The 14,747-nt window shown below is 34.4% G+C and overlaps 3 protein-coding genes across 3 annotated transcripts; 1 reads left to right on the top strand and 2 right to left on the bottom strand.

Moving 5' to 3' along the window:
• Positions 1 to 8,914: 8,914 nt before the first annotated feature.
• On the bottom strand, positions 8,915 to 10,036 carry LOC107372076 (uncharacterized). Its single transcript, XM_015940223.3, has 4 exons — positions 9,745 to 10,036; positions 9,378 to 9,506; positions 9,230 to 9,280; positions 8,915 to 9,107 (listed from the first exon to the last, which is right to left on the bottom strand). The coding sequence occupies exons 1-4, from the start codon at positions 10,015 to 10,017 to the stop codon at positions 9,075 to 9,077; spliced, it is 486 nt and encodes a 161-aa protein (XP_015795709.2). The 5' UTR covers positions 10,018 to 10,036; the 3' UTR covers positions 8,915 to 9,074.
• A 663-nt stretch (positions 10,037 to 10,699) lies between these two features.
• LOC107362276 (uncharacterized) lies at positions 10,700 to 11,784 on the bottom strand. The gene is made up of 4 exons (XM_015929300.3): positions 11,532 to 11,784; positions 11,327 to 11,455; positions 11,188 to 11,238; positions 10,700 to 10,866 (listed from the first exon to the last, which is right to left on the bottom strand). Exons 1-4 carry the CDS (start codon positions 11,694 to 11,696, stop codon positions 10,807 to 10,809), a joined length of 405 nt encoding a protein of 134 aa, XP_015784786.1. The 5' UTR covers positions 11,697 to 11,784; the 3' UTR covers positions 10,700 to 10,806.
• A 1,172-nt stretch (positions 11,785 to 12,956) lies between these two features.
• On the top strand, positions 12,957 to 14,679 carry LOC107372033 (uncharacterized). Its single transcript, XM_015940176.3, has 3 exons — positions 12,957 to 13,191; positions 13,329 to 13,418; positions 13,614 to 14,679. Exons 1-3 carry the CDS (start codon positions 13,152 to 13,154, stop codon positions 14,174 to 14,176), a joined length of 693 nt encoding a protein of 230 aa, XP_015795662.2. The 5' UTR covers positions 12,957 to 13,151; the 3' UTR covers positions 14,177 to 14,679.
• The last annotated feature ends 68 nt before the right edge of the window (positions 14,680 to 14,747 follow it).

Below are 14,747 nucleotides of genomic sequence, written 5' to 3' on the forward strand. Positions count from 1 at the left end.
TCTGGATTAATTATGTAAGCCTTTACAGTTCCATGAGGAATGAAAGGTAACTCCATTGTTTTAATAGAAGGGTCTTTGAAGACGTTATCATAAAGTTTCTGTCTTATCATGAGATGAAAATTTTCTCTAATTTGATTGAAAACTTTAGCGTTCTGTTTAACAATAGATTGAATCTCGAAATAGCGCTCGTCTGAAGCAAAAGGTGGTAATGGAGCGGTAGGAAGTGGAGCTGGGTAATGACCAGGAGGGAAATCATAATCGCTGGGTTGTAAATATTGTTTGGGCCATACCTTTTCAGTCTGATTAGTATCAGAGGTATTCTTAGAGGAATCGGGTTTATTGGTAGAAGAATCAGGGTTATCTTCAGAGGATTCAGGAATATTCTTAGAGGAAGCAGAGGATTTTGGAACCTGAGGTTTGAGGAATGGTCCTTTAGGACGGTATGGAAAGTTATTGGGAAGACTCGGAAGATTTCGATCAAGAGTGCGAGTGCAACTTACTTTATGAAACGGAGAGACTTCAAGCTTATATTTATTGATAGGACCAGCAAGAGGCTTTTGAGGAGCGTTAGGATTTGAGTCCTTGGATTTATTTGGTTCACCCATTATCTTGGTAAGTTCAGCCATGGAAATCTTTCCTTTTGGAGAGATCGAAGTGATATCCAAAGTAATACTTTGATCAACCAAGTCTTCTTTAACAGGAGAAGGTTCAGCTTTAGATCGAGGGTCAATAGGTTCCGAGACCTTAGGCAATTCCTTGGGAATTCTTGTAGCAGAAGTTTCATCGTCTGTTTCATCGTCAGATTGTACAAGGGCAGTAAAATCAAAGTTGTCCTGATTATAAGTTGTATTTGGTGGAGGTGGAGACGGTATCTTTCGTCCTGCTGGATCAGGGCTAGTCATTATTTTAAGAATATGGGCTCCTAGAGCTTCACGATTTTCTCGGTATTGTCTTTCGAGTGACCTAGGAGGCTTAGGAACAAGAATGAGAGTCTCAGGGTCTTCACTGAATTTAGCAGGGACCAGATCCGCATCAGGATATTTGTTGAGTGGAGTCGGAGATGGTGACTGAATGCGATCTTCAAACTTAGTAGGGGTTGGAACACGAATAAGTTGTCCAGTAGGAAGAACTTGTTCAATAGTTGTTTTCTTGACTGGGTTCATTTTCACAATTTTAAAATATTTCAAGAGGAATAAGTTGAATAAAACGGAAAGTTTATGAGTTTGTGAGAACAGGAAATAATTTCCTTTGAAGGAGGATGACTGTAAGGAATTGGAATTTCTGGGGAAAGTTTGAACTGAGTAAATTTGTTCAGAAATGAACGACAGAATTTGGAATAAGTTTTGAAACTTGGAATTTGAAAAACTGAAAGGATTATAAGAGGTTAAGAATTGTTTGAACAAGGTGAAAGTGAACTGTGAGAAGTTAAGAGACTTTGTGGTTAAAAGCAAATTTAAGAACACAGAGAGCTTGATAAAGCTAGAGCTTTGAAGAGGTCTTGTGAGAGACAAAAAGCAAAGTGAATCTAAGTTAGAAAACTCTATTGTTTTAACGATGGTGTTAACAGTGTCACCACTGGTACCAAAGGGGGATGAAATGATTTTCCCTTTGTTAACTGGTTCAATTTGATTGGCTATTGAAAGCTTAGATATGTTTAATAGTTTATCTTTATCCTTTGCCTGGGTTAACTTTACCGATGATTGTGTATCAATATAACACATAAATAATACATAAGTATTGGCGGCAAATTTTTTCGTCTGGGCTCTGGTTTGCCTTTTGATATCACCAGAGTGATTAATTACTTTTTGCTGGGAAATCTCTTTATCTGCACTTAAATATTTTCTTTTTGGTTTTGGATTTTTGGCTTTGATGGGAAATTGGTTTTTGATATAATTTGAATTATGGGGTAAATTTGAAGATTTTGAATTGGCTTGAATTAAGGATTTTGCACTTTCATTTAAATCTGAATTTGAATTATCTTCACCGGACATCTCTTGAGAGATTGAACTTGAAGCATTATTTGTATCAGTATCAATTGTATTTGTTGGTTTAAAACTTTGAGATTGGTCATTGTTAGTTTGGCTTAAATTAGATATTTTTTGAGATATTGGGCTAGTTGAATTTTTATCTGAACTTGAGTTTAGTTGATTTAAAGGCACTTCAAAAGGAATCTTAAGAAATTTATTTAAATCAAAGTTTTCTTTCTCTATTATTAAAGGCGAATCTAAATTTTCTGGGTTTAATGAAGATTCCTGAGAATCGGAGGATGCATTTTCTGAGTCTAATTCTGGATTTGAAATTGAAGGAGGAAAAGCTTGGGTACTATCAAAGTCAGTTAATTCAGTTTGAGCTGATTCTATTTCTGGAGTTGAATTTTGAATGTTGAAAGTTTCTGTTTCTAAATAGGTTTCAGGATTAAAATAATGGTTTTTAAGATTTTTCATGCGTTCTGTAAGTTCACCTCTGTAGAGCTTAGTATTAGATACATTTGCACTAAAAAGACCTAAGTCTTCAGTTTCAAGTAGTAAAATGGATCCTTTTTGGATACCACAGACCAAATAAGGTCCATGAAACTTTTCTCTGAATTTCTTTGCAATAGAAGGATCGACAGATTCATTCTTTACAAAAACAAAATCGCCTAAGCGATATGGAGAAGTTTGATGAAGAGATTTTGTTCGCTGAATCTGATACAATTGTTGTGAATGGAGTCTGGCATAAGCTAACTTTCTAGCCTGTTTTACGTCGAAGTAATTTTGATCTGGAAAATCTAAAAGATTATCAAGAGGTTTACGAGGATGACGTCCAAAAACTAAAAAGTAGGGAGAAAATCTAGTGATCTTGTGTATGGAGGTATTTATGGCAAAAACTGAGGCTTCCAAAGTATTTTTAAGATCTTTCGTACTGTTTGCAATCACATAAGATCTGAGTCTTTCGGCAATTGTACGATTTGCTCGTTCAACTATGCCTTGGGACTGAGGATGATATGCATTTGATTTCTCGTGTTTTATCCCGTTTTCCTTGAGGAAATTGTGAACTGCTTCTGAAGTGAAGTTAGTTCCCTGATCTGTTTGAATTACTTTTGGGAAACCGAAAGTTTGACAAACAGAAGTTAAAAGGGTTATAACAGTCGAGGCTGTTTGGTTATTTGTTAATTTTGCAATGACGTATCTCGAAAGAATATCAACCAATACAATTATATACTTCTTTACCTGGTTTACTACTATGGGACCTTGGACGTCCAATTCAAATCTTTCAAAAATTTCTTGAGGAATAGGTTTGGTGGAGGGGTCTACATAAATCACATTAGTAGGTTTTGCTATCTGGCAAGTCATACAATTGTCGCATAACTGTTTTACAAGATCGTAGAGGTATTTGCACCAAAATCGACGAGCAATTTGTAGATAGGTTTTCTCTGGGCCAAAATGTCCACCTAAAGGACTCTCATGTTCATAAGAAAAGATATCCTTGAGGAGTTGAGAATCAATAACCAGACGTGATCCGAAAGGAGTGTTAATGTCTTTTCGGTATAACAATCCATCTCGAATTGTATAGCGTTTGAGCGCTACGGAATCATTCTTCTTGTACAAATTGATGATATTTTGTATATCTGGATTGTTTTGTTGAGTAGAGCGAACTTTCTCTTTCCATTTGCTTAATTCTGTAGGTGTTGACTTTTCAGAGGGTTTGATGTGGTGAGATTCAAAGTTTGTTGTGTAGCTAATAGCAGGAATACAATTCATATCATCTAAGTGATTGATTTCATTAAAACAAAGTGCGTTTAACCCAATATCATAATAGTGATAATCTGAAGGGTCATAGACATAATCAATCAGGTAAATTCGGTCCAGGAATTCTTCTTCTGGATCGATTGTCTTTCGATGAATCCATGAATTTTGGTACCTGGAGAAACAATCAGGAGGATGAGTTGATCCTTTTCGATAGATAACTTTGAAGTTGTAGGTCGACAGCATGATTGACCAACGTTGTAAACGTGAATTCTTGAAATTAGTTTTAGTTAACTGGCATAAGGCGTGGTGGTCTGTCTCGATGAGGAATAACTCTCCTTCGAGATAGTGTGTAAATTTGTTAACGCCAACAAAGATTGCGAGAAGTTCCTTCTCGGAAACAGAATAGTGCTTTTGATATTTTTGTAATTTTTGGCTGTAGAAAGACAAGGGCAACCAATCCTTGACTTCTTCAATTGGTATTTGAGGATTGTATGAGGGTGAATTAGGGTCTTCTTGAAGAAGAATGCCACCAACGGCATGGTCGGATGCATCAGCGGAGACTTTTCTTCTCATTTTTGGATCATAATGCACGAGCATTGTAGTAGAAATTAGGGAAGCTTTTAAGATATCAAGGGCTTTTTTATCATCCGGGAGAATTTTAAATCTTTTTTCTTTTGAAATAAGTCTGTAGAGAGGAGCAGCGAGAGTTGAAAAGTTTGGAATGTATCTGCTGAAGTAGTTGTAACAACCTAATATTGACTGGAGTTCTCGAACATTGCGAGGATATGGCAAGTTTTTCAAGGCTTCAACCTTCTTTGGGTCAGGTCGAATTCCTTGGCCAGAGACAAGATGTCCTAGGAGTAGGATTTCTTCGTATCCAAAATGACATTTTTCTAGTTTAACCTTGAGGTTATACTCTTTCAATCTTGATAAGACCATCTCAGTATTAGTGAGTAATTCTGGGAAAGTTTTACCAACGACAGGCACATCGTCGAAGTATCCTATGCATTTTTGATAGATTAAACCATCCAAAACTTTATTCATAAGTCTTTGAAATATGAATGGAGCACAAGCTAGACCCATTGGCAAGCGCTTATATTGGTACTTGCCGTCTGGAGTGACGAAAACAGTTTTTCTTCTTTCTTCTTCTGGAAGCTCGATTTGATGGTACCCCTGTGCAAGGTCGAAAATATTGAAGTATTTTCCGCCTCGTACGACTTCTAGGCAGTCATCGATACGTGGCATAGGGTATCGAGGTACTTTAGTGATTCGATTCAGTCGTCTATAGTCTATTACCATACGGAAACTTCCATCTGGTTTAGGAACTAAGATTGATGGTGAACCACCAGGAGCATCGCTATGCTCAATGATATCATTCTGTAGCATTTCGTCAATGATCTTTTGAAATTCAACTCGCTTATGAGAAGCGCAACTGTATGCCTGTTGATATGGTATTTCTTGATTATCCAAATCAATTTTAACTGGACAGACATCAGAGGGTACGAGCCCTAAATCATTTTTTGATTTAGAGAAACTTGATTGAAATGAATCGATTAGATCAGCTAACTGTTCTTGCATTTCTTGAGGCAAATCAGGATTGATTCGAGTAGCAATTTTTTCTCTAAAAGGTTGTATTTTTATTTCAGCATACTCTTCTTGAGTATGGAAATCGCATTTAGCTATAACTGCGGTTGTATTTCCAACAGGAACAGTGACTTGTTTTGGTTGAGTTTGTTGAGTTTTTGAATCGAGAATGTAATTATTATCAGCATTATTAGCAGGAAGGGTAGTGGTGTCGAAGACCATTTTAGTTTCTTCTTCAGTGCAAAATCGGAATAGAAATGTTGGATTGAGAGGAGGTGAGTTGGGATAATCTTGACAAGTTGTGTGATACTCGTTACCATCAGATTTTATAGTAATATAATAGAGATGAATGAAAGCATTGCCAATTATGCATACTGGCTCGAAATTATCAACAATGTGGAGTCTGAAAATTCGAGACTCGGCCATGTTGGGATGTTTTACAACAGCATAAGCGAATCCATGTGATGGAACGCTTTCCTTTGCAGCAATTCCCTTGAGGGATCGAGTATAAGGGATTACGTGTACACCCAATTCTTCAGCTACCTTGGAGTCGAGAGCTGAAATGGTAGAACCAGTGTCGAGGAGAACTCGTCCTTCTCTTACCAATTCTTTATTTGGTTTACACATCTTGAATATTGCAGAAGGCATATGAGCTAAACCTGCAGTTCCTAACTGAGTGAGAAGAGGAACTGGTGCTTCAGTTGCATGAAGGGTAAATGAAATGCCAGGATCTCTTATAGCGTCTGAACGCGGTTCTGGAGGTAATGGAATGGTATGAGCCATGTTGGATGATGATGGTTGAGTATTTGAAGTGCTTGAAGAAATAGCTGGAGGAGCTGTAATTGCTCTTACATTAGTGTTTGGACGGGATTGAGGATTGTTTTCTCGATATTGTTTTGTACGACATTGATTTACAGTATGTCCAATGCGTTTACAATAGGTACAAGTTGGGGGATTTGAGGATTGATTTGAATTTGAATTCGGAGGTCGATAAGGCATATTTCGAGAGTTATGGGGTTTATTATCTGGTTTACGAATGTATGTGTTAATGTTGGAAGTCCGAGGATTTGGATTTTGATTTTGTGTTTTGTTTTTAGTGAATTGTTTATTCTGTTCAGCTTCAAAATACTTTCGTATTAGTAAGTTTGTGATCTTTGGTAGATCATCATTATACCCTAAGGTATTAATTTCATGAAGTATGTAATGAGGGATATGATTTAAAAGTTCTAATTTAAAGATCTCTTCAGTGTAAGGACCAACTGCCTTAGTTAATGCATTTCTGAGTTTAAGCAAAAACGTATTAGGGTGTTCTGAACAATTGAATTTCAACTGTCTTAATTGGAATTGAGCTGAGTATTGCATAGCTGGAGTCTTAAGAGCGTTAGAAAGCGCTGTTAAAAACTCATTGTAATTACTGATATTAGGATCGAGTGTATTAGCTAAAGCTAAAAGTTCGTGGGCAAGAGCCTTTTTGAAGCATCTTAACCTAGTACTATCATCTACATTTTCCTGAGCAAGTCTTTGCTTCGTTTTTGCTATAAATTCAGTAGGATCTTCACCTTTCACAAATTTGGGAACGAAAGGATCAGGTTTCAGGTTTGCTAGAGCATTAATTAAGAATTGAGATTCATTATAATTAGGAGTATGGCTTGATGAAGGAGGAGGTGGTGGATTATTGTGACTAACATGGGGTGAAATTGGAGGGGTTTCAAGATTAGCACCGAGGGACTGTAAAATTTCAATAAATCTTCTGATATTACCAAGAGGAATAGGAAGAGAGTTGATTTCGTTTAGGTTTGATCTTAAGATCGTGTCTCGTTCTCGGCCTATGGATCGAATGATGGTCTGAATTTCTTCTTCAGTGAAACCTCTATCACGGCATGCTTGGATCCAATCAGGGACAGTGTAGTTTGATAATGCAGTAACTGGTAGACACTCTACGTCAGCATCAGTCATGACTTCACCTGTACATAGCATATGAGTGCGAGTACAATCGTATAACTTTTTCTTGGCTAAACAAGGAACAGGCACATTAACTCGCCAACTAGTTAAGATTTCGGTAACTGTAGCGTCTTCTATTTCATATACAATTGGTTCGTCAGCACTTACACCATATTTTCTTCTTCTTTGAACATTAGCCATAATGAGAGTTAGTTTAAAAGTTCAGATGAACAGTGGAAAGTTTGAGTATCTTATGAAAGATGGAATAGATCACTGAGTGATGGAGTCGGAATTGAGTTGAATTTGAATGAAATGAGCTTATAATAGCTGAACTGGAAAGTTGTTGAGTTGAATTGTTGAAGAGTAAAAAGTTGAATTGTTCTTTGAGGAATGGAAGTAATTCTTGAACTTGAATTGTGAATAGAGTTATTTGGTTAATTTGGACACAAACTTGATGCACAAATCAGATAGCCTTCGAAGGTCGATCCCGATCACAGAATTTGAGAATTGTTTGAGAGTTAAGATTGTCTTTGAATTTGACGAATTCTGTTTGAAATTGAGAATCTGAGTCAGGCACTTACGCTCGTTGAAGACGATGCTTTAGAACTGGAGTTGAAGGTCACTGAATGACACACAGAGAATGTGACTTGAAGAACACAGTATGATGAAGGGCACGGAAACACAATAGCGATCCTGCCAGAGTCGCCAAGTGAAAGGTTCGGGTTAGTAATCTGAGCGAAGACTGCACACTTGCTTTCACTACAAGTATTTGAGTTCGTATCTTGGACCACTATAGCATTTGAATGCTCACAATCTTACTGTGAAATACTGAGATCTCCTAAGAGATGATTGAACACAATTCAAGAGAGGAAACTTTTACTGAATATAAGACTTTATTATAAGAACATAAGAATAGTTGAATTTAAGGTTTAACTCCAATTTATGGAGGATCGCAGAGTTTATGAAAACTAGAATTAAGAATACTGTTGAGAAGTATGAAACTTGGACAACAATTTGGAAAATTGAAGTGACTACAAAAATGAATGAATTTGCTTTTTATAGCAGTACATAAAACAAAAGGTTAAAATTGGAGGGAACAATTGAAAGTAACAATCTTTTCTCTTTCGACAAGTGTCGCTAAAACTGGTAATGGTACCAACGTTGGTAAATGATTAAGCTATCTTTGATTAAGCTTGATAAAGCTAAGGAGACGTTACCTTTGAATATGTCTTTAGACATAAACTTTGAATGATATCTCAAGAGAGATAACTCTAGCCTTTGGTAGTGCTAAGGGATTAAAAAGCTGGTGATATACAGTTGAAAGTTAAGACAAAAAAGAAAGTGATTTTTGCTTCTCTTTCTTTATGGCACTAAATTTTCAACTTTAAGATTTAGCTTAGATTAGCTGAGGTTTGTGGTCAGCCTTTACATGGATAATGTTTCAGCTTAATGAACTGGACTGAGTAAACACCTTTAAGAATGCACTTCATTTATGTATAGCTTAAGAGAGCTGAGAAGATAGTTTAACCTGAGAGAAGATTGTTTGAACAATTACAATAAAATGAGAATAAAATGAATTAAAATGAATTAAAATTGAATCTAAGATTCGTAAAGAGTAAATGAATTGAATCATTTCAGAAAGCACAAAACTCTACCCTACATCTGGTTCAAAAGTACCTTGACATTTTTTATTTATTTAGGATTTTTATGTGTTTATTGACAATTTTAACGAAGAATCGGTTCAAATAGCAACCAAGTCGATCAGTTATCTCGAATATCGGGCCATTTTCAGTTGTTCTTCAGTTTACTCCTGGTAATGCTTCAATTAGCAAATGGATTTTCGTATTCGCAAAACTAGATTGAACAGTAATTTCAATGAAAAGAATTATATTAATTAAACCGAAAACCCAATGCTCGATCAAAACGATGTTCAAAAACAACGTTTTGCATTCGCTAAATTAAGCATGTCTTCTTACATAGAACTTTGGGACTGTGCTACCAATATCTTGCTTTATGCATCGCACGAGCTTGAATAAAAAATTTCTAGTATTAGATATCAGATATGAATTATCATATTTTTATCGATTTTTTGTAAACATAAAACAGACAAATGTGGATAAATACCTCAGTAAACTTGCCTTTAATGCCATTGAAATCAGCACAAATTTTGGTAACTTGGTCAGCCTCGTTTATCAGTAAAATGCGCTCACATTCAGCAATTGTAGCAATTTCATCTTTGGTCAACATTTTTTCCTGTAATTATTTAATTTATTTGCATATTTTCATTAACAAGCAAGCTTCGATTGATATTATAAGGTTTATCCTAATACAAAGTTTGTCCCAATCAGTTTTTCAGACATTTTTCGACAATGTCTAGATCATTGACTAGACTTGTTTTGTTAGACATTTATTCAGACTTTATTTTGATTTTTTGGTTACCAAAAAAACATACTTGGTGACAGATTTTTTAGGTCGACAATACTTTACTTACCCTACAATCGTTCGTAGCTTTGTTATTTTCATCAAAAGTTCCTTCTTTTATTCGTTGAATACGAAGAGCACAAAAGTCTATGAAAATCTTTCTAATATCAGATGCACGTTGTGCTAACGAAATCCCGAATATTAACAGAAACAGAGTAAAAGTTTTCTGGTTCATAATGATTACCAGCGACAGTTTTCGTTGAACTTTTCTTCGAGAAAAGAAAAAGACAAATATGAACTTATAATGTTCAAGTGTAAATTGCAGTATGTTAGTCTGTTTCATCTACTAAGCTTAATATGCTTTCAAATCCTCACCGAATTGGTTTTATTTAATATCAATTATCTACAGCTGAAGATTTACTCTGAAAATAAGTTCTATTCATTAGAGTTCGCCATCCATCCGATCGCCTATTTTCAGAAGTGTAATAAACATCAATTAATCTAAATTTCATTTGCTCAGTTGTGCTTCTGTTTGATTAATTGTCGAGAATCAGGTTATATTGTAAATAAAGATCACGATTGCAATTGAATATTGAATTAATTAGCGTATGATTTTACTTGCTCAAGGTTAATTTGCAACTTCGGATCAAAGTTATTGTTTTGTTGTATGTTCAAAAGTAAATTGAAACCGATTGTTTATTTAGTATTAAAATTGTCCGATAATGCACGATAATGCTAAACTGCCGAAACTAAATCAAGCTTTGATTTATTTTAGCAGTCAATTCTGTTTATTTGAATAATTAAAGTTTAGCAAAATTAATGATAAGTTAAGTAAAAGGCAAAATTAAAAGCTACTAGATACATGTATTAAGCTTTTTATTGTTTTTAGAGTTGCGTTATGAAATTGATATTTATGGACTAATTAGAGTTATCACATTATTGCTAACAAAATCATTGTAATTTCCGATCTATCTTCGAGTTGGTTTAAGCTGTATTTGTCATGAAAGGTAATGAGTAAACAATAATTAATGTTTTCAATTGCTTTTTATTAAAGTAAACTTGATACAATATTGTAATGATAACTGGGAGAATCAAATCTTTATTTTCATCGTTTAACTTTCTTTCCACCAAACTAACGGCCTTTTTGAGCACTCGAACCCTCATTATCTCTTTCGAAGGCTAAGAAACATCCCTGTTTGATAAAGAAAAGAATCGATTCAGTTATTGGAATCATATTATGATATAATAATGTTAGTTGACCGAAACAAAATGTGAAGAGTTTGGTTAGGTATCAGTAAAGATGTAATCGTCGTTATTCAATTGCAAACAATCGCATGCCAATGTCTCGATGTACGAAAATTGCAAAGCTAAATTGATCCATAATTTGAGTCGAAAAATTCTATTCATTCAAGGAAACTCTGATTATCAATAATGATGCTTGATCAAAACAAAGTGTAATATCAATCCGTTCACATTTTGCATTTGTCAAATTACTGAATGAAAGTCTTCTTACCATGAATTTTTCAATCTTGTTACCAACAGCTTTCTTTTCGCATTCTACAAGCTTTAATAAGAAATGATCAGCATTAAATAGACGAAATATCTTCGATTTTTGTAAATAATAAAATAAACAGCGAAATGTGAATAAATACCTCAGAATACTTGTCTTTATTACCATTGAAATCAGCACAAGTTTTGGTAACTTGGTCAGCCTTGGTCATCGGTACAACACTTTCACATTTATCGACTGTAGCAAGTTCATCTTTGGACAATACTTTTTCCTGTAATTCATTAGTTTATTTGAATAATTTTCATCAATAAACAAATTTCGATTGTTATTATAAAAACTTTACTTACCCGACAAACGTTCATAGCTTTGATAGCTTCATCAAAAGTTCCTGCTTTTATCTCTCTAGTACGCCAATTACATATTTCTTTGAAAACCAGTTCGCCATCAGATGCACTTTGGACTGCTGTTAACGCGAAAAGTAACAGAATCAAGGTAAAAGTTGGCTTAATCATGATGATTACCAGAGAAAACCGATCTCGAACCTTTATGCGAAGAGAATAGAAAAAGGAAAAACAGAACTTATAATGTTTAAAGCAAACTTCTAAACGTTAGTCTATTTCATCTGTTAAGCTTTATATACCTTCAAATTCTCAGTAAATAGATTTAATTAATATAAATTATCTACAGTTGAAGATTTAGATTCCGCAATCGAATCGAATCTTGTTTTGAAAAGTGTTACAAAAGTACAGAGACAAAGAGCAATATTTGTTCAGTTGTGCTTCTGGTTGATTCATCGCGATAATCAGTGCAAATTGTAAATAGATGACAATTATCAAATTCAATTCCATCCAGATTTTGAATGTAACTATTATAATATATTATTTCTTATAAATCAATTCTATCAATCTCTAAAGACAATCGAACCAGTTGCCTTATTCATTTGATTTAATTAACGACTTTTTTACCTGGTTATTTTTTAAATAAACTTTGAATCTTTAAGGTTGAATTAACTATTATAGTTATTCATTTTACTTGTTCAAAGTTGCTGTTATGTTGCTTTTTCTGGTTCAAAAGCACCTTGACATTAATATTGGCAATTGTTTGATTTTAATGCATAATGCTAAAGTCGAGAAAGTACATCAAGTTTTGATTTATTTTTACAATCTATTCTGTTTATTTGAAGCAATAAAGTTTATTTTTCATAAACACTTCAATCACTGAATACACAAAAACGGTTTTATTCTCGTTTTGCGACCAACAAAGTCTTGAGATCGCTTCTAAATATTGCACCAAAGCATTGGTTCAAATGCTCTTTCTGGGTTCTATTGGAACATTTTGTGGTTCAAATAACTGACAACCATCGACCTCTAATTGTTAAGCAATACTAGCATTTGTTTAAGCCATTCCCAGATCAATCACTTTTCATTGATTATTGCGCGGAAATTTTCCAATGTAATTGAATGTTTGCTTGATTACAATACATTAATTTCTGTCTGAAGGGGGAAAACGCAAGAATCAATGGACAATCAAATGAACAGAAAAAGTGATTCGGAAAAGTAAATGGAAGAAAGTAAGAAATCACAATTAAAAGTTAAATCAGCAAATTACATATTTAGCTTAAAAGACAATATCTCTAATTGAAGGGGATTTCCATTGATTGTTTTAATTATGAAGTTGCCTGGTGGGTTATTTATGGGTGGAAAGGTAAAGGAATGGTTTTGAATAATTTATAATTGAATGGTGTCACTCGTTGTTCTGGAAGTTTTTCCTTAAAATTCTGTTCGATTTACTTCTTCAACTCAACTTTCTTACGGTCTTGAAGGAGTTAACTTCAAGTTTAATTGATATAAATAACATTACATTTTCAATATTTTTCATTTTCATTTGATCACTACAGTTTTTGTGTTTGCGACTGTTTACTTTATTCATAAGCAAAAGAAACAAGTACATAAATCAAGTTATCCAACATGAAATTTTTGGGTTTCACGCTTATTCTCGCTATCATGTGTAAGTGACAGTTAAGATATGTTTTGATTGACTTGTATCATCTAAACGAATCTATTATTCACATTTCATCGTTTGGATTATAATTATTATTTTATATCAAACAACTTATTAATCAACTTATTTTCTCATATTTTCAGGCATTGGTCAGATTGAGAGTCAACAATGTCACCTTCGAGAGCTTGATCTTTGCGCTGCAACTTTATTGGTTTTTACCAATAATCCTTCAGGTAAGCATACAATCAATAATCATTGAGTTGGAAAATTTGGAACTGTCAACAGCAATTTACTTTTATTTTTAAATGAAAGTTTTTAACTGTGCTAATTAGTTCTTTATTGGTCTGATCAATTCTTGATTCAACCTTTGCTCAATTTTAAATGTGTCTAGCTAATTGATGTTTACATTTTTTATGTCATTTTGATAGATGCTACTGGAACTGACGAAGAAATTGAGCGACAATGTGGATTTATCCGTGAAGCCGAGGAATGTCACAGAAACTTTACCACCCAATGTGCCACAGAATCTCAGAGAGAATTAATTGAATTCCTTGGAAGTGGAGTTAAAAAAGTTGCTGATGAGTTCTGTACTGCTGGAACCAAATTACGAGAAGACTACAAGAAACATGCTAAATGTGTCTCCGAATCACGAAAAGACTCAAAGACATGTACAAAAGACTTGAAAGCAGCTCTGGAAATAATCTCTGACATTCAATGGGACAAACGTATCTCAACCAGTTGTTGTGCCTTTAAACGTTTCGAGGATTGTGTAACCACCAATCTACGAACCAAATGTGGCGATGAAGCTGTTGAAATTAGTCGTAAATTGGTACGTCTGGCTGCATCAAGATTACCCGAGATTGTCTGTCAATCTTACAAAGGAGACAAATGTACAGGTTTACTTCCACCTTCTGGAACTGCACCGACTGGAGCTAAATCGAATAGTATATTGTCAAGAGTTTTCTCAACTTATGTTGGAAATCAAGACTAAAACGCTAACCAACTTGTACCGCCGATCACTGGGACCAATTCCTATCTTGTAATGTTGTGTGTTACATTATATTTATTTTTTATCCATTCCAGTCAATATTCCCAAAATGAGACTTCATGGGCTCATCACTTTGGCTTATTTTCTCACAGGTTTGATAGTTTGTGTTAATTTACTGTCATTGAATCAACATTGAATTTTAATCTGATGAAGATTCCTCCTGCACCATTCTAGGTTAGACCTCTAACTATCGACAAACTAGTCCCGAACAATAATCCTTGACGAACATCAGTTCTAAACTTGAGCGAACAGACCCAATCAGGTTAAATTTTATTAGCGACCTTAACAAAGTCTCATTTTGGGAATATTGATTGTGATTGTTATTCACAAACAAATCATGTCATCCTTTTTAGTTCCTGAAAATTATTTTCTCCCTTTACATTATTCCCATGTAATAACTTTTGGATAGTGATTCAATTTTAATATTAAATAATTTTTTACCAAAATCTTTAAACCATATTTGGACAGTCGAATGTACCATTTCAGACCGTTTAAGTAACAGCGCATTTTATAA

This window comes from Tetranychus urticae, chromosome 1 (genome assembly GCF_039701765.1).
Source record: "Tetranychus urticae isolate SD_2017Ah chromosome 1, NJAU_TeUrti_SD_1.0, whole genome shotgun sequence".
NCBI classification, from domain to species: domain Eukaryota; kingdom Metazoa; phylum Arthropoda; class Arachnida; order Trombidiformes; family Tetranychidae; genus Tetranychus; species Tetranychus urticae.

Bases quoted from the DNA above. Each gene is read 5' to 3' on its own strand.
- LOC107372076 (XM_015940223.3), bottom strand. From the start codon at position 10,017: ATGAAACAGACTAACATACTGCAATTTACACTTGAACATTATAAGTTC. The intron at 9,507-9,744 runs GTAAGTAAAGTA...AAATAATTACAG, and splicing joins AAGCTACGAACGATTGTAGG to GAAAAAATGTTGACCAAAGA. The intron at 9,108-9,229 runs GTAAGAAGACAT...TGTTCAATCTAG, and splicing joins GCACAGTCCCAAAGTTCTAT to TTTTGCGAATACGAAAATCC.
- LOC107362276 (XM_015929300.3), bottom strand. From the start codon at position 11,696: ATGATTAAGCCAACTTTTACCTTGATTCTGTTACTTTTCGCGTTAACA. The intron at 11,456-11,531 runs GTAAGTAAAGTT...AATGAATTACAG, and splicing joins AAGCTATGAACGTTTGTCGG to GAAAAAGTATTGTCCAAAGA. The intron at 11,239-11,326 runs GTATTTATTCAC...TTCTTATTAAAG, and splicing joins ATAAAGACAAGTATTCTGAG to CTTGTAGAATGCGAAAAGAA.
- LOC107372033 (XM_015940176.3), top strand. From the start codon at position 13,152: ATGAAATTTTTGGGTTTCACGCTTATTCTCGCTATCATGT. The intron at 13,192-13,328 runs GTAAGTGACAGT...TCATATTTTCAG, and splicing joins GCTTATTCTCGCTATCATGT to GCATTGGTCAGATTGAGAGT. The intron at 13,419-13,613 runs GTAAGCATACAA...TCATTTTGATAG, and splicing joins TTTTACCAATAATCCTTCAG to ATGCTACTGGAACTGACGAA.